Source organism: Ctenocephalides felis, unplaced genomic scaffold (assembly GCF_003426905.1).
Source record: "Ctenocephalides felis isolate EL2017-DRISC unplaced genomic scaffold, ASM342690v1 CF-g0.4_SCAFFOLD_03573, whole genome shotgun sequence".
Taxonomy (NCBI): Eukaryota; Metazoa; Arthropoda; class Insecta; order Siphonaptera; family Pulicidae; genus Ctenocephalides; species Ctenocephalides felis.
Window position 1 is genome coordinate 25,011,108 of NW_020539727.1, and position 22,406 is coordinate 25,033,513.

A 22,406-nucleotide genomic window follows, 5' to 3' on the forward strand; every position below is an offset into this window, starting at 1 on the left:
AAATTTTCCTGTATCTCTTATAATTTTCCCAATATTTCCATTTTCCCATCGATCGGTTCGATCAAAATCGATTTTTTTCGACGGCACTATAAAAGTTTCTCGTGTCGTCCGTCATATAGCACACCGAATTCAATCTCGTATTTATTGCCTTTGTTTTTATATTTTATATTTCTTTATTATTATTGCTTTTTGTTCGCAAAACAAATAAAATAAATAGAAATAAATAAAAACCAACCGGGACGACGCATTATTATATACTCTTGTAATGGAAACATGTGTATATATACATGTGTTATATATATATATATATATATATATATATATATATATATATATATGTGTGTGTGTATATACATGTGTATATTTCAAAGAGAACATGTCTGCAAAAAGATATGAAGAGAATTCTTATTATTTCAGAAAATATAAAATGTCATATTTGTATATTCAAATGTGAAAAAACAATATTGGTTTCTCGGTTTCTACATATGTATAAATATTATTTTCAATGATGTATATATACATGTATATATATACATATATATATATATATATATATATATATATATATATATATATATGCACATACTATATATAAATATTGAAATAAAATATAAACAATTACTTACTTCGAAAAATTCTAAGTACAAACAGTTCATAAAAAGTATAAATCAGAATGGCAAAAGGGTGCTAAATTTTCTAAATTTTTTTTAAATATTTTCAAAACTATCACAGTTATAAAAAAATCGTAAGAAAAAAAAATTTCAGCTTATAAAATTATGTATAACTTTGTCTTATAAGTCATCCATCTAAAATTAATAATTTGCAAGATATAACACTATTAATTATGAACACTATTAATTATGAACCCTCATGCCTTTTTTGTTGATGTTCAGTCCTCGACGTTTATTTAAATATTTACAAAACCGTTAAAGTTAGAAAAAAATTCATTTAGACAATATTATAGCTCATAAAATTTTGCATTATATTGTCTCAGACGTTAATATTCTGAAAATTATAGTTTACTAGATATTAAACTACTAATCATCCAATAATTATTTAAACATTCTGTTCTTATATGTACTACATAACATACTATTTATTTATATAAATAATTCCTCTAATTTGTTATCATTGTTTTTATCTCTGTATTTTAATAATAATCTCTGTAATTATTATTCTCTGTATATTAATTTAATTATTTATTTATAAACAAATCTTTGGTGCATTTTAAAAGTTTCTGCTCCAGAGAGCAAATTCATTTTGGAGCAGGACGAAAATAAATAAGGATCAGGCCAGGATTATAATAATTCTGAAACGAGGTACATAGATTAACAAACAGGATTTATATATATATATATATATATATATATATATATCCAGTCGTTTAATCTACTAGACTGCACTCTAATTAATTTGTTTTGATTAAGTGAATTTGTACAGAAACGTATTAAAAATTTGCTTTTGGGGAAAAAAATAGGGAAAATAATAATTAAAATAATTGGTATAATAAATAATTATTTAAACAATTGGTTGTTAGGTTTTTCAAACGGTTTTAATTTAGTAATTATGTATTTATAAGTATTGAGGGATGTTCTCAGTGAAAGAGTTAAAACAGCAAATCAGGAGTATCACAGTTCGATGGCAAATTAAAAATGTTATATAAACGACTTTTTGAATTATTTAAAAATCTCCAAGGGTTTTCAAGATATTGCATTTTAGGATTTGGAAATTTTTATAAGTTGCTATCGAAATTTTGGACCAACAAAAAAAAATTCTAAAAATTTGATTGTTTTCAAAGTTATGTACAAGGCACAAATATTGAGATTAATAATATTAATTGATAGTACATATATTTCAATATATATTTAAATTTTTAAAATCCATGCTACAAGATGAGTTATCTAAGATTATCTGAACAAAGTTCATAATTCCTGCACGCATTGCGAAGGCATTTTGTATTTTAGTCCAAAAAACACAATAAAAACTAATTATTTGTACCAATCTTTTGGTTTTAAGTAATCTGGGGTTAAATATAATTTTTTGGTACATTTTGAAGTTGTAACTCCTTATTGTCTATGATTTGGTTTAAGGATTAAGTACTCGTAAATTTTGTTCTCAGTGCAAGTGTTAAACCAGCAAATCAGGAGTATGACAGTTCGATGGCAAATTAAAAGTGTTATATAAACGACTTTTTAAATTTCTAAAATATCTCAAAGGGTTCCTGAGATATTGCATTTTTAAACATTTTGATTTCGCAGGATCCATATTGATTTTTTGCAACTTATAAAATTTGTAAAGTGTAAAAATGCAATTTTATAAAAACTATTGCAAATATTTTGATGATTCAAAAAGTTGTTCTAAAAACATTTTTAATTTGCCATCGAATAGTAATCTCGATTTCCAATTTTCACTAATTCATCAAGGATATACTTTCTACTTATATAAATTTCAAGGATGAAATAGTTAACAATGCAAGTCGATAGTTTATATATTGTTATTTAACATGTTTTTATAGTTAATTTATTACTACAGATTGTGATATTTCATGTTTCCTATATGAGTATGCAAATTTAAGTTACATTCTCAGTGAAAGAGTTAAAGCAACAAATCAGGAGTATCACAGTTCGATGGCAAAATAAAAATGTTATATAAGCGACTTTTTGAATTATTCAAAAATCTCCAAGCGTTTTCAAGATATTGCATTTTAGGATTTGTTAATTTTTATAAGTTGCTATCGATTTTTTGGACCAACAAGAAAAAATTCTAAAAATTTGTCTGTTTTCAAAGTTATTTACAAGGCACAAATATTAAGATTAAGAATATCAATTGATAGAACGTATATATCAATATATGTGATAAACAAATAAATTTTCGATTTCTAAAAAAAAAATCATTGAATGAGTTATCGAGGATTACTTGAACAAAGTATATTTTTCAGAAACGCTACGTAAAGGCAAGTTCTATGTAAGAAATTCGTACTGCATTTGTACTAGATTGTAATTTATATAAATATATATATATATATATATATATATTTATAAATTTATTACAATGCCTATGACCTCTTAACTTCGAATAATAAATAAATAAGTGAGCTCCAAAATATTCTAAATAGACAAACTTTACTTTACCGAAACTAAAACAGTAAATATTTACTTTAGCCGACAACGTTGGCGTCCGCATATGCTTTTTATTACCCAAACAAATTTCAACTAAAACTAACTAAACAATAGTGCGCACGTTTCGGGTGCAGGAATTTTGGAATTCTTCAGGGTAAAAAAATATAAAAAAAGCCTCGAGTTTTCTAGGGCGATTTTAGAGCATACCGAGTTGCTGTAGGGTCTTATGGCGTTAGACAATGTTGTAGATTATTTAATTTTGAACAAATTTGCCAAATATTTGATTAATTTTGGACAAACCTATCAAAAGTTATAAGAGATACAATAAATAAATGCATCCATAAGTTAATAACATTATTCAGAGCACTTTAATCACAGATTTAGAGTATAGCGAGTTGCTGTAGGAAGTTGCGATATTAGAAAATGTTGTAGATAATTCAATTTTGAACAAATTTGCCGAATATTTGGTCAATTTTAAACAAGCCATTCAAAAGTTATAAGAAATATAATAAATCACCACACGTTCAAAAGTTACAAGAGATGGAATAAATAAGTGCACCAATAAGTTTTAAACAAATGCTATTGTCAACAACATTATTTTTAACCACAATTTTAAAGTATACAGAATTGCTGTAGAGCAATGTGATGTTAGAAAATGTTGTAGATAATTCAATTTTGAATAAATTTGCCGAATATTTGGTCAATTTTGGAAAAGCCGTTCAAAAGTTATAAGTGATAGAATAAATCACCACACCAATAAATTGTTACTAAATGCGATTATTTGCTACACTATTTTCAAACACAATTTTAAAGTATATAGAATTCCTGTAGAGCAATGTGATGTTAGAAAATGTTGTAGATAATTCAATTTTGAATAAATTTGCCGAATATTTGATTAATTTTGGAAAAGCCGTTCAAAAGTTATAAGAAATATAATAAATCACCACACCAATAAATTGTTACTAAATGTAATTATTTGCAACACTATATTCAAGCACAATTTTAAAGTACGTAGAGTTGCTGTAGAGCAATGTGATGTTAGAAAATGTTGTAGATAATTCAATTTTGAATAAATTTGCCGAATATTTGGTCAATTTTAGAAAAGCCGTTCAAAAGTTATAAGAGATTTAATAAATCACCACACCATTAAATTGTTACTAAATGCAATAATTTGCAACACTATTTTTAAGCACATTTTTCAAGAACACGGAGTTGTTGTAGGATGTTCAAATGCAAGAAAATGTTGTAGATTATTTAATTTTGAATAAATTCGCCGAATATTTGATTAATTTTGGACAAACCGTTCAAAAGTTACAAGAAATATAATAAATCACCATACCAACAAATTGTTAGTAAATGCGATTATTCGCAACACTATTTTCAAGCACAATTTTAAAGTACACAGAGTTGATGTAGAGCAATGTGATGTTAGATAACGTTGTAGATTATTTAATTTTGAATAAACTTGCCGAATATTTGGTCAATTTTGGACAAACTGTTCAAAAGTTACAAGAGATGGAATAAATCACCACACCAATAAATTGTTACTAAATAAATCCACTAATTAGTTTTAAACAAATGCTATTATCAATCGCAATTTTAAAGTATACAGAGTTGCTGTATAGCAATGTGATGTTAGAAAATGTTGTAGATAATTCAATTTTGAATAAATTTGCCATATATTTGGTCAATTTTAGAAAAGCCATTAAAAAGTTACAAGTGATATAATAAATCACCACACCAATAAATTGTTACTAAATTCGATTATTTGTAACACTATTTTCAATCACAATTTTAAAGTATACAGAATTGCTGTAGAGCAATGTGATGTTAGAAAATGTTGTAGATAATTCAATTTTGAATAAATTTGCCGAATATTTGGTCAATTTTAAACAAGCCGTTCAAAAGTTATAAGAGATATAATGAATCACCACACCAATAAATTGTTACTAAATGGGATTATTTGCAATACTATATTCAAGCACATTTTTCAAGTACATCGAGTTGTTGTAGGATGTTTAAATATTAGAAAATGTTGTAGATAATTCAATTTTGAATAAATTTGCCGAATATTTGATTAATTTTGGACAATCCTGTCAAAAGTTACAGGCTATATCGTACAAATAATATATTGTCATAATAATATTACTACAACTATTAATTTCTTATTTCTTACGGAACCAGGTGTGTATTTTCCCTAATTTATCGGTCTATTTATTTTCTAAAAGGTCTGTGTTTTATTATCTTTGTTTTAAATATCATTTGCAGACATCTAAAAGAGAGTTCTCGCTTTCTGACTCATTAATTATGTCTTAATTGGCCAATTTATTTAAAATTTGGCACGAAATTAATTTTGCTAAATTGGCTTTTGTCTGGAACAGGGATGGAAAAGATATATAGGTATATGTATATATATATATATATATAGGTATATATATATATATATATATATATAATTTACAAAGTTTTCCTTACAAGCCGAACTTTATTTTATCCTTAATAATTTTTAATACTCCCGACTAAATTGTCTATAAAAGTTTAGCAAAATTGTAAAACTTTAAAAAGCAATATCTCGGAAACGTTTCGAGATAATTTAATGATTTAAAAAGTCTTTCTAATTACACTTTTTGAAAGCCATTCAATGAGCATATTCTCGATTTGCTGTTTTAACTCCTTCACTAAGAATATTTTTATTTCAGTATAAATTTGACTTAAATTTTACCAATTTCTAACAAAACATTTAATTGTGACCACAAATTTAAATTATTTCAAATATACGTAAATATAAATATAAATAAATATTGCTCTATGATGTAAAATATTTATAAATTTACAAAAGTCTATTCAGTCCATAAAATGTTCACAAAAGTTCAAGTAAGTTCAATTAAATAATTGATTCAATTTAATTAATTTTAATTGATAATTATCGCCTTTGTAGAAAACCCACACTTTATATATATATACGAGTATATATATATATATATATATATATATATATATATATATATATATATTTCAATTGATTTTCTTAAATAAAAAGTAATTTAATTAATTAATATCCAAAATAACAAATAGTCCTTTACTAAGAGATTTATACTAAATTGCAAGTTTTCTCTTACGCTGCTGGCTCTAAATATGTACTTTGCTCAGATAATATTTAATAACTCATAAAATAGATATATTTTTTTAAATTTTAAAATTTAGTCTCATAGTAAATATGCTAATACATACTTTGTAGTATTAAATTTTTACTAAATACTCTTTTGTGGCGCTTTGAAAATTTTTGAACTTGCAACAATTTTTCAATAAAATTCCTTACGTACAACAGTCAAGAACTATAAAAATCTTGAAATTTCAAAATGCAATATCTCGTGAATCAGATAAGATATTTAGATAATTCAAAAACCAGTTCCAACTACATTATCTAAAATCCGTCAAATGGTTGTACAATTTGCTGGTTTAACTCTAGCACTAAGATCCTTGCAAACAATTACCTTTAAGTACAAAATACTGGTAAATACCATGACGTTTATTTAATTTTCCATAACCGTCGTTATAAAATAAACATACAAATATTTATTTTCCAAATTTTTAAATTACAAAACAATTTTTTATATTTAATTTGCTTCTTGTAAAATATTTCCTGATTCTCACCAAGACAATATTTGTACAGGTGTTCCTTCTTATGTAAATATTATCGAGAAATAAATATTATTGGATAAATATTTGTGCAAAAATTGATATTTGGTAATATTTCTGCGAATTTGATAATAAATATTGATAGTAATATATATTAATTTAGTTTTGTGGTATGCTTTTTAGTGCAAAAGTGTTGAAAATATGATTTTGTGCAAAATTTATTGGGTTTTGGTGCTTTTTAGTGCAAATGCTGTTTATGCATGTAATTATTTAAGAAAAATTGTTTATACATTCTATTTTTGATATTAAAAATGTTAACAACTTTTAAATTAAAATTTGTTTTCAGATTTCAATAAGCTAGTGCAGAGTTGGACTGAACCAATGGGTAAATATAATTTTTTATAATAAAAAAATACAAATTTATACTTATCTATTCATATTATTACTAGTAATATTTTTACAAATAGTTTATAATATTGACTTCCCTAAATTGTTAAAATTTAGAGTATTTTTTAATAGTTTTTATATAATAAATATAATAGTGGTCCTACAACTGTTCCTTGAGGTACACCATATTCGTTTTTTTTTTTTAAATTAAGTTTTAAATCTATTGTTACTAAAGTTGATTATTATTATTTTTCAGTATTTAAATACCCATATGCAAGTTTGGATTATTTGCCAAAAACTGGGCAAAAAGCTCAAATAAAAGGTTGGAAAAAAATTTCTGATTTTAAATTGCCTGAAAATGTTAAAGCTTTTTGCCCTGAAGAAGGCAAAGACAAAACTTTATGCACTTTACATGATACTAATGAAAGAATTGTTGGATTTTTAATATCGGTAAGAAAAAAAATATGTGCACCATTATTAATTAATTAATTTATTTATTTATTCATTCATTCGTTTATTCAGTAATTTGTTTATTTACCTAATTATCTGTTTATTTATTTATTTATTTATTACAGATACAGGCAACAGATAATTTGTATGTCAACTTGAATCAATTTTACAACAATCCTTGGTTCAAAAATCAAAAAATAAATAATAAAACTTATTATTCCTTGGAGATATATGTTGCTAATGAAGGTAAATTATTTAAAATATATTGTTATAAACAAAATATATTAATAAAATAAATTTATAGACAAAATTTCATATAAAAAATATGAACATCCAGGCTAGTTATGAGAATTTACATTTGTTTAAGGAGAACTACTTAGGATATTTTTGGGCTTGATATTTGTTTCTATTTTATTATAAACAATTTAAATTTGGTAAATTTGTGCTTAAATCTATTTTTTATTTTTAGATCATATTAAAGATCCTGGAAGAGGAATGCCAGTTGATTCCATTGGAGACAGTTTTAGAGTAATAAATCAAAAAAATTCTAAAGAAAATTTAGATGTTCCAACTTCTGAGGAAAAATTAGGAGGAAATGGATGGTTTAAGCAAAATTGTGAGACCAGAAAAGGTAAATAAATTAATTGACAAATGAATAAATAAATAAATGAAAAAATATCAAACAGAGTATTAATTTAATTCAAATAATTCTAAGCCTTAAGCTATTTTGCGATAAAGTTTCAATTTATTTATATAATAAGATTTGAGTTAATTTTCAAATAAATTTATTTTTTCAGGAACTCATTATTTATATAACAAAACCGATTATTGCAATATTGCCCAAAATATGCCAATAGTACTTTTGGTGAAAAATAAAGAACTTGTAGGATTTAGTTTTATGATTCCAGGAGTTTTTGAAAAAGAAATACCAAAACCAGAATTTTTGGAAAAAATCGAACATAAACGATTCAAAGTAAATATATAATGATAATTATATTTAAATTAAAGTGAAATGTATTAATTTGATTTATTTTGCAGAAATTGTTCCCAGATGCTCCAAAATGTTTAAAAAAATGGGCAAATAATTATAAAATGTCAACATTAACAATAACTTTTGCCCCTCAAAAAAATATAAGAAAATGTGAAAATAAAGATTATAAAAAACCACCAGGAGCTTGGAATTGGATTAAAAATAAACTTAGTACTAAATAAAACTTAATAAATTGTGAACAAATAAAATAATGTATAATATATCTAAAATATATGAAAAAAAAATGGTACAACATATTTTAAAATGCAAAAAAAAAATATTTTTTCAAATCCTATTTTTTTGTATGAGTTTTTTTATCCAGATCTATAAATTTTTGTATATTGAAAAATGTAATAACTCAAAAACTATTGCAGATAACTAGATAATTCAAAAATGAGAATTAGTTAATTCGATGATATTTCATTCTTTAGCAATAAATAGATAATTTGGGACATTTTTTTGGTTTTTGTCAAATAACTCAAAAATTTCTTTTTTATGCCAACAAAACTCATGATTTCTGAAAATTTAAAAATGCAATAATTCAAAAACTACTGCAATTTTTTTCATAATTCAAAAACTCGTTCTTATAAAATTTTTCCTAACCCGTCGAATGGCATTACTCAAAACTTGCTGGTTTAACTCTTTCACCAAAAACTTCTACCATAATATGATACAAATCTAGTACGCCTAGTATAAATTAAAAACAAATGCATGTATGATTAATTCATTATATTATTTCAATAGTGTAATGTCAATTTCACGTATATAAATAATTATTTATTAATAAAAATTGTTTATAATAATTATTATTAACAATGTTGTTCCAAATGCACACTTTTTTTGGTTGTATGAGCCTTTATACTGGGTGTTATATAATTGCTGCTTTTGATTTGGTAGGTGTATATAAATATATAAATATATGTATATATATATATATATATATATATATATATATATGTATATATATACCTGTATATTTATATTTGTTCAGCTAACAGCCTGTTTGAAGCCAATGTTTATACACTGGGAATCCTATGATAATAGTGAGTACAATTTCTATTTGTATTTTTCTTTAAATGGAATAAAATAAAATAGATTCAATTAAGGATATATATATATATATATATATATATATATATATATATAAAGATAAACAAACAGTTGCGCAAAGATAAATAATAGATAATTAGGTTCAACTGTGGAAGATGATAAATATAACTGATGTGTATATGACTTCTGTATTTTCTGTCGCAATTTTAAAGTATACCGAGTTGCTGTAGAGGCTTATAATATTAGACAAAATTATAGATAATTTAATTCTTTAAAAACTCTCAAAACAATTCATAAATATCAGACAAACCGTTTAAAAGTTACAAGATGTGCAATAAACAACGTAGAGTTAACTTACATTTGAGGTAGTTAAACAATAGTGTATAGGTTCTATTTTGGGAGCAATTTTAAAGTACACCGAGTTGCTTTAGAGCTTTATGATATTAGGCAAAATTATGGATTGTTAAATTCTAAACAAGTTTGCAGAATATTTTGTTTTGATTGGACAATTTGTTTAAAAGTTACAAGAGATATAATAAAGAAAGCTCTTTTAACTCTCAAAATTCAATCGAATCCAGTTGTTACATAGTTGGACCTATGTTGTTAGACAATATCTTAGATTATTTAATTTTATTTTGTATATATATATATATATAAATAATTTTATTTATTCATTTCAGCTCCTTATATCCACTTAGTATACACAACTGCAATAATTGGAGTTACAATGATTTTTAATTCATTTTTCTTGTATGGATTGTCTAAGGTAAATAATCACATTATTAATAAATATATATATATATATATATATATATATATACATATATATATATGTATAATTATTATCATTAATTTTTTTTGCAGAATAAATACAGATTGTTAGAAGTATATTGCACTTATATAATTTTGAAAGTTTTACAATTTGGACACTTTTACGAGGTAAATTTATACATCTATTATTAATTTTTAATGTTTCAAAAATAATTTTTACTTATTCAAAATTTGATCTCATTGAATCACAAATTAATATTAAATAAAACTTACAAGAAATCAAAATAAATTTTCATTAAATATAAAATTGAAAAAAAATTAAATATATAAATCTACTGAATAAACTGATCCTTTAGCATAGTATTTGGCTTTTAAATAAATAAACAATTTTGTGAATATATTTTGATAAATTTTGGTTCTGTATAAAGTCAATTATTATTACAAATATATTTATTCATAAATTGCACAATAATATCATTAGATTTATTATAATTTTAATAGATTTGTAAATTACTACAGACATCATATACGCCTGACTACACATTTAAATACAAAACGTCCATGCATTTATTTAATATATCTCTTGTAACTTTTAAACCATTGGTTTAATACTTATATAATATTTAGCAAATTTGTTGAAAATTGAATAACCTAAAATATTGTCTAACATCATAAGTCCCTACAACATCTCGGTATAGTCTAAATAAAATATTAAATATCAAACTAGAATCCTGATACCTTGTTTTTCTCTTAAAGTGCATTACTTCAGTATATTTACTATAACTTCAAAACCATTTGATTAATGTGAATGATATATTTGAGAAATTTGTTCAAAATTTAATAGTCTATAATATTGTCTAATATTATAAGTCTCTACAACAACTCGGTATACTTATAAAACATATTTAGAAAACGTTCCATCCCAAATCTGCATTTCAAGACTCAATTGTTTATGAAATAATTTATAACTTTAAATTTATTGGCAGAAATTATCTTCATTTTTTGACTAAATTGTGAATTTATTTATAATTTTATTAATTTATTTATAATTTTATTAATTTATTATTTTTTTCAGTCAAAAGCTAGAAAAACCTACCAAGAAAAAGAGTATGCAACTTCTTTGATGTACATTTTTGTTTTAATAACAGAAGGTGGTAAGTTATTAAATTTTGAATTAAAAATATTTATAATTTTTATTTAATTTCATCAATATTAAAATTAATTATACTATTTCTCGTGGTTTATAAAAAAAATTCTTTTTAGATATTATTTAGATTTTTCTCCTGAAGATTTTGTAATGCACACATGCATGTTGCATAGAATGCACTTTAGGCGATTTTATTTTCCACAATTTATTATTATTATGTATTATTTATTTTTATATGTATTTACAAATTTATTATTATATGTATTATTTTTTTCAGTTATTACAATTTTTTGCATGCTAGTTGTGAAATCAACATCTATTGCTGTACATGAAAAAAATTTGAAAAAATTAGAAGCTGAATTATATGTTAGTGGAAAATGAGTAAAACTTGAATAACAAGAAATTATGTACCTTGATCAAAAAAATTTTAATAACTCATTATGTAAAATGATAAATAATAAATTGGATATTTGCGTATATAGACATGATATTAAAGTATAAGTAAAACCATTAAAATTGTAAGTTGTTGGATTTTTGTGATTTTGAGTTAATTTGTAACATGCTCGAAATTTCAGCATTTTTGTCCCCTTAAAGTTTGAATCCTTAAAATTTATCAAATTTCAAAAATGCTACAATGCAATATCTCGAGAACTATTGAAGATTTTTTAACAATTCAAAAAATTCATCATATAACATTTTTCGTGACCCATCGATTGATCATACTCAAAATTTGCTGTTTTAACTCGTTCACTAAAAACTTTCGAAAATTAGAAGCTGAATTATATGTGAGTGGAAAATGAACTTGAATAACAAGAAATTATGTACCTTTGTCAAATAAATTTTAATAACTCATTATGTAAAATGATATATAAAAAATTGGATATTTGAGTATATGTCATAATATTAAAGTAAAACCATAAAAATTGCATTTTTGTGACTTGTAGTTAATTTGTAACACGCCCGAAATTTCAACATTTTTGTCCCCTTAAATTTTGATTCCTTAAAATTTCTCAAATTTCAAAAATGCTAAAATGCAATATCTCGGGAACTATTGAAGATTTTTAAACAATTCAAAAAGTTCATCATATAACATTTTTTGTGACCCATCGAGACTCAAAATTTGCTGTTTTAACTCGTTCACTAAGAACTTTTTCAAGTAGATTACATCATACAATTCGGCGTACATTTTAGTCCTTTCGCCATGAATCAAAATATTTGACATTTTTCTAAAACCCAATTCACTTTCAAGAGTGTATTTTACAATAGTAAAAAATTGCATATTTTTTGCGACATAGTCAGCAAATTGCATTCCGATGTTGCGGAAAAAACTCGATTTTTCCCTTCTTTAAAATTGCTCTTTATGTAACCATAGGTCGTTGAAGATGAATTACACAGCTCTCAAAAGCGATAAATTGCTAGAAAAATAGACGTAGGGCTGGGGGAAAGTATAATAGTCAAAAGATATCTTACATTTTCACTCTCCTACCAGAAATCACTAATTTGTAATAACCATTTCGGGTAATCATTTAATAACTTCCCGTAGGGTAATTTATAGTAATCGCAATAAAATTGCTAATGAAAATTTTTAGTTATCTTTACGTTTCAAAACCTTCTGAACATTTTGGTATACCTTAGAAAAAATGAATGTATGTGTGTGTGTGCGGATACAAATTTTCGTCGACGATTTCGGGAGCACGGATAAAGCGACTTGGATAATTCAAAAAACATTCGATTCGTATTGATAAGGAGACGTGCTGATTAGTTTTTGGCAAAGGCAGGTCTGGCCGTTCCGAAGATATGAGGCAAAAAGTGCCAACAACGGTAACTCAGTTTTCAAAAGAATGAAGCGTCCGATTTCAATTATTCAAAAAAATTTCAAATTCTTCAAATTCAAATTTTCATGAAGGCAGGTCTAGCGGTTTCGGAGATCTAGTAAAAAAAGTAAAAAAAATGCCATTTGGCGGTCAAAAATGATCATTAGACATATGCACATCAAATTATCAGATATTTTATAGAGATTTTAACAATAAGTATATTTTGTTAACATTCCTATGGGTTCCGTACCAACGTTTATCCGTTAGACGGCGACGCGGCGCTTACGCGCTTTGATATATCGTCTCTATGCAGTTAAAACAGCAAGATTGCTTTGAAAAAAAGTTCAGAATTTACAAGATATTTCAAAAGAAAGAAAACACTTTTTTTCAAAAAAGTAAATTTTTGTCAAATATTTTTAGTTCCCCAAAAATCTAATTTTTTCAAAGTAAAATTTTTCCAAAAATGTTAATTTTTTAAAAAAAAATAATTTTTGGTACAGAAGTTCTAGTAATTTACCTCAAGGCACGATGCCATGCGCCCCACTAGTTTTATGCAATATTTTATTTTATTTTATAATCAAGATTTTTGAAATTCATAAAATCTTAAATTTTCACCCTCATTAATATAATAATCATTTTAGAAAATCAGTTAAATATAATATATCATATTAAAATTTAATTTAATAAATAAATAAATTTTATTTTTAGATAAACAGGTAGACAGGTAAATAGGTGGACAGGCAGGTAAACTAAAAGACATCTTAAAATAAAAAAAAACAAAAATCTTTCCCCAAAAGTATTCGTTTCGTCAATAAAATATTTTTGTAATTTTGGATTAAAAGTTAAAAAAATTACCCAGGCTAAGCACAGTCTAAGCGCCACTCTGGTACAAATGTTTACCCAAGTGCATTTAGACTGTTTATGTAATGGACCACTTTTCCAATTTTGTGAAAATCAGTGAAAAATGTGAAAATGCCGCCAAGCTAAGCACAGTGTAAGTGAAAATGTCGCACAGAATTATTTGCAAATGCTTTTAGACTGTGACTATGCGAGAGCACATTTTCAATTTTGTGTAAATTAGGCAACTTTCAATTTTTTTAAAATTGAATTCTAAATGAAATGACGATTGTTAATGTTCTGGAGATAAATTGATTTATGATTTAATACAAAATATCTTACTAGTAAAAATTATATTTTCACTACCTAACTGAACTTTAGACATATCTATTATCTTTTCTTACAAATTTTTCACCGACTCTCCTACTATCGATAATAACAGACCAATTTCATATTCGCAATAAGTGGATTTCGTGCAGAATAGAGAAAAATTTGCAAATGCAGAACAAAAGATAGAATAGACATTGCCATTGTCATTGCATGTCCATTTCTGCATCTCTGATGATGACGACAATTATAAATTAACAAAACAAAACGTATTGAATAATAATAATAATAATAATAGAACGATTTTGTTCACGCAGGTAGGAAGCAATCACAATTAAATTTAACAGATGTATAGAATATTTTGCGGAATAGAAGAATATTTTTAACTTCCTGTAGGGTAGTTATAGTAATGGGCTGAAAATCGAAAATGAGAATTTTTGCATTTCTCGACGTTTTGAAGGTTTCTGAACATTTTACTGGCATACCTCAAAAAAAAAATTTAATTACTAAAATACTGTAGTCATAAAACAATCTTCATATGCATCAAAAGATGATCTCATCCAATTTATCTAATTATCTATGTCACGGTTAACAAGTAATCTTTATAAAAGTCATAAATCTACTTAATTAACACTTTTGCAAAATTTATTACTTTCATATATGCTACTGTGCAAGTACTGAGCTCTTCAGGACTCATAATTTAAATCGGTACTTAGTGCTAGAGTAATAACAGCAAATTTTGAGTAGAACCAATCGAAGGCTTATGAAAATTGTTGTAACAACAACTTTTTGAATTACTGAAATATCTGCTTTGGTTCCCGAGATATTGCATTTTTAGGTTCTTGGATTTTTTTACATTTTTTAGGGCTTCATGAAAAAAAAGATAAGAACGTAAAAATTGTGCGTTTTTAAAATTATGCGCAAAAGACATGGATGCATATACAAACGTGAAAATCATTGAAGGCATGTACTGATGTATAGATTATAATATACAAGTTGCAATTTGTTTAAATTCCTGATGCAGTTCGAGTTATCTAGGATTATCTGAACAAAATATAAAATTCCTGCAAGGACTCATAATTTAAATTGGTACATAGTGCTAGAGTCATAACAACAAATTTGAAATAGAATCAATCGAAGGCTTATGAAAATTGTTGTAAGAACAATTTTTTGAATAACTAAAATATATCACAGAAAACTCAAGATATCACAGAATTTCTATAGCAGCATTGAACCTAGAGTTCCACAAAGTTCAATACTTGGTCCCTTCTTACCAAGGACTCATAATTTAAATTGGTACTTAGTGCTAGAGTTATAACAACAAATTTTGAGTAGAACCAATCGAAGGCTCATGAACATTGTTGTAAGAACAACTTTTTGAATTACTGCAATATCTGCTTTAATTCTCGAGATATTGCATATTTAAGTTCTTGGATTTTTGTACAATTTTAAGGGCTTTTGGGGAAAAATAAAAAGCGTGAAAATTATGCGCTTTTAAAATTATATATTAGAAAAACGGATATAGGTGAAATCGTGAAAATTGCTTCAGACATGTATTGATGTATAGATTATAATATACAAGTCGCATTTTGTTTGAATTCCTGATGCAGTTTGAGTTATCTAGGATTATATGAACAAACTACATAATTCCTGCAAGGTGCGTTAATGCAACTTTGAACTTTAGTAAGAAACTTCTAGTGCAAGCGTCGGATTTGTACAAAACTGCATTTTAATGAAAAAACATCTGTTTGTAAAAGATTTAAGTTGATGTTGATTTTATATAAGCAAACCAGGAGTTAAACCAGCAAATCAGGAGTACGACAGATCGATGGCAAATTAAAAATGTTCCATAACCAACTTTTTGAATCATCAAATTATCCTTTTTAGTTCTAAAAATATTCAATTTTTAAATTTCCTAAATTTCATAGATTTTTCACGTACGACGCATAAATCCTTCTACGTGCTTCACCATGAGTTTTTTCTTTCGAATTCGCAATATTAAATTCGTTTTAAAAACACATCCAGCTGTAGTTTCATCCAAGCTGTGTCGTTTTCACAAAATAAAAATACTTGGAAACTTTAAAGTTTCAAACTTCGCTTATACAAACCGTTGTAAGTTATATTTAATAAGCGATTTTTATTCGGGGAAAGAAAGTCCTGATAGAAAATGTTAGGAAGGAATCAAAGAATCGTTTGGTAAGAAAATATTTTTTCTGTACAAATTTATATTAATATATTTACAATATATAAATATTATTCACGTAAAACATTAATTTTTATACAATTTTTCATTTACCAATACAATTTTTTATTTATTTCCTCTGTCGTTTTCTGGTCAAGTCCAACAAGTGACATACAACATTTATTGATTGCAATCAGCAAATAAACAATTTACGATTATGATTGTTTGTTATTAATGTTCTTTAGTTATTTAGAATTTGTAATTTAGCTGTGTACCAATTACATTTTATATATTCTGTCTATGGACAAACATATGTACATATTTGTAGAATTATTGCCTTCCGCATACTGCTCTAATTTGCAATAATTTCAGTAGTACGAGGGCCAAAGACACAGTAAGGGATGAAGAAGATTCTAACATTTACTAAGAGTTTTTTATACAAAAAAAAGGTTCACACGCGATTGAAATAAAACTTATTTGTTACTGTACAAGATGGCATTTAAATAAAAATAGATACATCATATAACAATTTTGAATAATGTTTATTATTGATATGGTAACATTCGTGATGCACACATTTATCAGTGTCAACCATTATACACATTTATATGATAACAAATTATAAATTATATATTTATAATAGCATTAAAAATATGTATAATATTTAAAAACAATAATGTAATAAAAGTCACACTTCGAATATGACACGATCGGTTTGTCATTGTAATTAGCGTTTAGAAATGAACCTTCATTAGAGAAATGAAGTAATTGCTGATTAATAAATTATGATAATGATAAATTTCATAATATTTGTTCACTCAGTGGATTATATTGAAAATCGCCTTACGAAATATTGTTTCGTTTGACAAACTTCATGTAATTAAAATTAACATGCATTCATTGACTGATAGTATTTTTTTTACTTTTTCGCTGGCGATACAATCTCATTTTTTTAATTTCTGTAATAACTGTCTTGCCTAAAAAATATTCTCCATTTCAATAACTTCAAAGATTTATAGAAACTACCAATAATATAGAAATAATTTCTAATCAATGAACCTACGTTTAGTACACGGCACAAATGTTTAATTTGTTTTATTATTTTCAAAGAACAGGGTAAAATATTCTTCTGATTCAGTCATTTTGCATTAAACCAAAATTTGTACTACGATGTGATTTTAAAATGTTTATTTATCTAAGCTCATTTCCTTGTTGATATCGGTACGCATACATCGTTGATGCCGGTACGCATACAACGACAGATCTCTATTCACACACGCGACGACTAATCACAATCGACCCGTATAGAAATGATATCATCGAGAGCGACTGACGAATCATTGACACTCGACTCTTATCTTATGTTATCTGCCGTAACGCACTTCCGTTGCATTTGTACGAATTTACATCCTAGTTGCGCCTAAAGAAGTTTTACTTCAAATTGTAATTACAGAAATCAATTTTCACTTCAGAATGTTTATATACACATTGCTATGTACTTTATATTTTATATTACTCATTTTCAATTTTTAAAAACTAGTGGTGTATGGCATTGTGCCTTAAGGCAAATTGCTGGAACTTCTCGTACCGTAACAAAATGTTCGAGGAATATTAAATGTTTTCATAAAGATTATTATAAATAAATATTGTAACATTGTCTAATATTTATAAGAATTATATAAACTGAATTGCAGAGTTGAAAATATTTGTTTAATGTATATTAGAACTCTAGTCAGAATTAAAAATAAAATCAGAATTATTTTCGATATACAGAAAAAATATAAAAAAAAAATTAAATTTTTTTTACAAAAGCAATTATTTTGTTAAAACAAGCAGAAAGTTCTTTGAATCATTCAAATCAAACGCTTAGTTTTCTCAAAATCTTCCACTTTTTACACATTTAGCTCTGTATCTCCGTAACGGCTGGACCTGTCTTTGCCAAAAACTAATCACCTCTTCTCCCAATCATTACAAATTGAATGTTTTTTAGATCATTCAAATCGGATACTTGGTTCTCTCAAAAACTCGATTTCTATTTTTTGCACGGCTTGACCTGCCTTTGCCAAAAACTAATCAGCACATCTCCCTATCAATAAGAATCGAATGTTTTTTTTAACTATTCACATCGGTTGATCCGTGCGCCCGAAAAAGTGGACGAAAAATTGTATCCATACATACATACACACACATCCATTTTTTTCTGCAGTATGCCAAAATGTTCAGAAACCTTCAAAACGTGAAAAAATGTAAAAAATTTCAATTTCCATTTTCGGCTCATTACTATAACTACCCTACGGGAACTTAATAAATTTTCTATCCAAATTTCCATCGCCCCTGGCTCTCGGACCACAAAACGATTCATATGTGTCTCAGAGAGCAAAAACTAGTTAGCCGCGTCCATAAAATATATCGATAGTTAATTCGCTCTTATCGATAAATTTATACCGCGGCTAAAGTGCATTTATATAATATTGCACTAATCTAAGGCCATTTGCACACGAAGCACGTACCGTCCAAGTCGTTAATCAGCAAAAGGATTCGTTCCAGGACGAAGGATTCAATGCTGAGAATTGATTTTTAGACGATTCAGGTGATCTAATTTGGTCCTAAAGCAGTTTTTTAATTTTTAGATAGGTATTTCTGGGGCAAACTAAAGATATCACAGATTTTCTGTAGCAGCATTGCACTTGGAGTTCCACAAAGTTCAATACTTGGTCCCATCTTATACACATTTAGTATCGGTCTTGACGGATTGCCCAGACCAAGTTGTTTGTACTATAGGGTTGTAATTTACATTATATATATACATTAATTAGCTGACTCAGCAAACGTTGTTTTGCTAAGTAAGGTATATTCTAAACAATTTCTAGAGAATCAAAAATATTAATACTTTAAGTGTATAAGGATATGTTAGTTGAATGCTATATACAGTGAGGTATTATAAAAACAATAAACCCCATTAGTTAATACATTAATTTAATAAAAAGTATATATGTAGAGCAGGTCGAGGCACAAAGGTCCAATTTAACTTTGAGCAAATATAAACTATATTGTGAAAACCAAAATAATTACATCACAACAAGTAACACATTTCAAACGAACAATTATCTGACTACGTTCAGTAAAACTGCCTTCTAATTCATCATTGTAGAACTGTGCTTTTTTGTTGTCTTTTAAAAATTTGTTATCTAGAGCTTTTTACCCCATAGACGGGGTAACTTGGAACGGCCAGGTGGCAAACAGATTTGTCGTCTTATTTTAATTTTAAAGGTATTTTACAAAATAATTACACTTTTAACTAATGCTAAAAAACTACCAACGGAAGAAAATACTTTTATTATGGATTTTCAAAGATTACCCTTTATCTCCCGATAGCAAAGTCATGAGAATCAAGGTCATAGCTGGTTATACATCTTTTTCCCTCTACTTTCAAATATTGTTGTTAAATAATGCTTAACTTCACTTGTTTTTGACACATCGGTGGTGGATGTATTTAACCCCGGACCTTCATATATTACTATCTATTCTTCGATAAATTCTGGGAAATTAAAACTGGGAAAATGTTATTCAACAAAATGTCCCTTTCATCGATACCAAATTTAGTTCTGAATTTAAAAAACATAAATAAAAAATAATATAACCTAGAAAATGTTTTATAAATACCAATGAGTATATGATTTGCCAAAAAAGAGTGCTACAACGCCAAAAAATACATTTTTATATTAACATTTTAAAAAAGTTGATATTTTGAGTTTCTAGTAAAACTTGCGATCCGTTTAATAACTTTTTTGTGTATAAATATAACTACAAACAAAACTACTTACTACAATTTAATCATAATTAAATAATATTCACGTAAAACATCCTATTAAACATAATTGAACATCATCTGTCCAAAAGGTTTGACATTTGACGTATTAGCCACCGTCCATCGTTTTATTCAAATTGCGCTTCAACAAATATTTTCGAATTAAAAATGTAAAGTTTCAACGCGATTTTGAAATAATATCTCCTCTTTCCGACAACCTACTGATTAGCACGAATTTTTCAAGACTAAGACTGGCCAAATCGGTTCAGCAGTTTTCGAGTTTTAGCGGATCATTTGATCGAGAGCACCATTTTTATATATAAGATATGTCGACTATGATAACAAATATTACAAAACTAATGAATTTGTATCTGGGTTTTGAGAAAAAAATTCTTTACAAAGTATATAACAAATTGATATAAATTAAATTCGACAGATTGCTCTGAGGACATTGTTTGTACATTGGGGTTGTAAATTTACAATTTAAAAATTTTCGAAAATTAGAATGAACCAATTTAAGCAAAGACATTAGTCAAAATTAATCCTAGGTCTATTACAATGTCTGTTTTAGCCATAAAAATGCCTTAAAATTTCAATCCCATTCGTGGTGATTAATGTCGAAACTTTTCAACAGCAAAACTTTACGGTTTTAATCTTATTCTGCGAATTGTAGAAGGAATCTGCAAGGAATCACCTTCTTCCTTAAAAGTTATTCCGAGAGGAGAGTAAAAAGGATTTTTAAATGGGAGAAAGTAATAAAAAAGTTTAGAAAGCAGACGACGAATTTGAAGTTGGAAGCTGTCGAATGCATACTGAGAAGGAATCATAATTCATAATCATTATTAATAATTTACTAGTGGTGTATGGCATCGTGCCTTAAGGCAAATTGCTGGAACTTCCCGTACTGTAATGAAATATTCGAGACATTTTAAACGTTTTCAAATATTTAATTATTACAAATACTGTAACTTTCATTATCTTTGCTATCTTGTTATATCTGAGCAAATCAAATGTAAATCATAAATCATAAATCAATTTGAGACGTGCTGATTAGTTTTTGGCCAAGGCAGGTCTAGCCGTTCCGAAGATACGGGGCAAAAAGTGCCCAAAACGGTAACTCAGTTTTTAAGAGAACCGAGCGTCCGATTTGAATAATTCAAAAAACATTTTACTTTTATTAACAAGATGAAGAACTGATCAAATTTTCATGAAGACAGGTCTAGCGGTTTCGGAGATCTAGTGAAAAAAGTAAAAAAAATGCCATTTGGCGGTCAAAAATGATCTATAGAGATTTTAACAATAAGTATAAATTTGTTTACATTCCTATGGGTTCCGTACCAATGCTTATCCGTTAGACGGCGACGCGGCGCTTACGCGCTTTGACAATTCATCTCTATGCGGTTAAAGCAGTACGATTGCTTTGAAAAAAAGTTCAGAATTTTCAAAATATGTCAAAATAAATTTTTCTCCAAAGTTTTTTTTTTTCAAAAAAAAGTAAATTTTTGTCAAAAATTAGTAGTTTCTCAAAAATCTAGTTTTTTCAGAGTACTTTTTTGAAAAAAAATTTAATCTTCTTTAAAAATAAAATTTTTTTGATACGGGAAGTTTGGTATATCTATATTTAATATCTATATTTTATATTTATATCTATATTTTATATTTATATCTATATTTTATATTTATATCTATATTTTATATTTATATCTATATTTTATATTTATATCTATATTTTATATTTATATCTATATTTTATATTTATATCTATATTTTATATTTATATCTATATTTTATATTTATATCTATATTTTATATTTATATCTATATTTTATATTTATATCTATATTT

The 22,406-nt window shown here is 26.1% G+C and overlaps 1 protein-coding gene across 1 annotated transcript in view; it reads left to right on the forward strand.

Annotated features, from left to right (window-relative positions):
- Positions 1 to 11,974, forward strand: part of LOC113389818 — a 39,149-nt gene extending 27,175 nt beyond the window's left edge. Inside the window, exons 6-15 of the mRNA XM_026626824.1 lie at positions 6,942 to 7,020; positions 7,105 to 7,143; positions 7,402 to 7,595; positions 7,721 to 7,841; positions 8,065 to 8,226; positions 8,393 to 8,568; positions 8,634 to 8,796; positions 10,356 to 10,441; positions 11,522 to 11,600; positions 11,871 to 11,974. Coding sequence (XP_026482609.1) covers positions 6,942 to 7,020; positions 7,105 to 7,143; positions 7,402 to 7,595; positions 7,721 to 7,841; positions 8,065 to 8,226; positions 8,393 to 8,568; positions 8,634 to 8,796; positions 10,356 to 10,441; positions 11,522 to 11,600; positions 11,871 to 11,974 — 1,203 coding nt within the window. The remainder of the gene's footprint in view (positions 1 to 6,941; positions 7,021 to 7,104; positions 7,144 to 7,401; positions 7,596 to 7,720; positions 7,842 to 8,064; positions 8,227 to 8,392; positions 8,569 to 8,633; positions 8,797 to 10,355; positions 10,442 to 11,521; positions 11,601 to 11,870) is intronic.
- Positions 11,975 to 22,406: the final 10,432 nt, after the last annotated feature.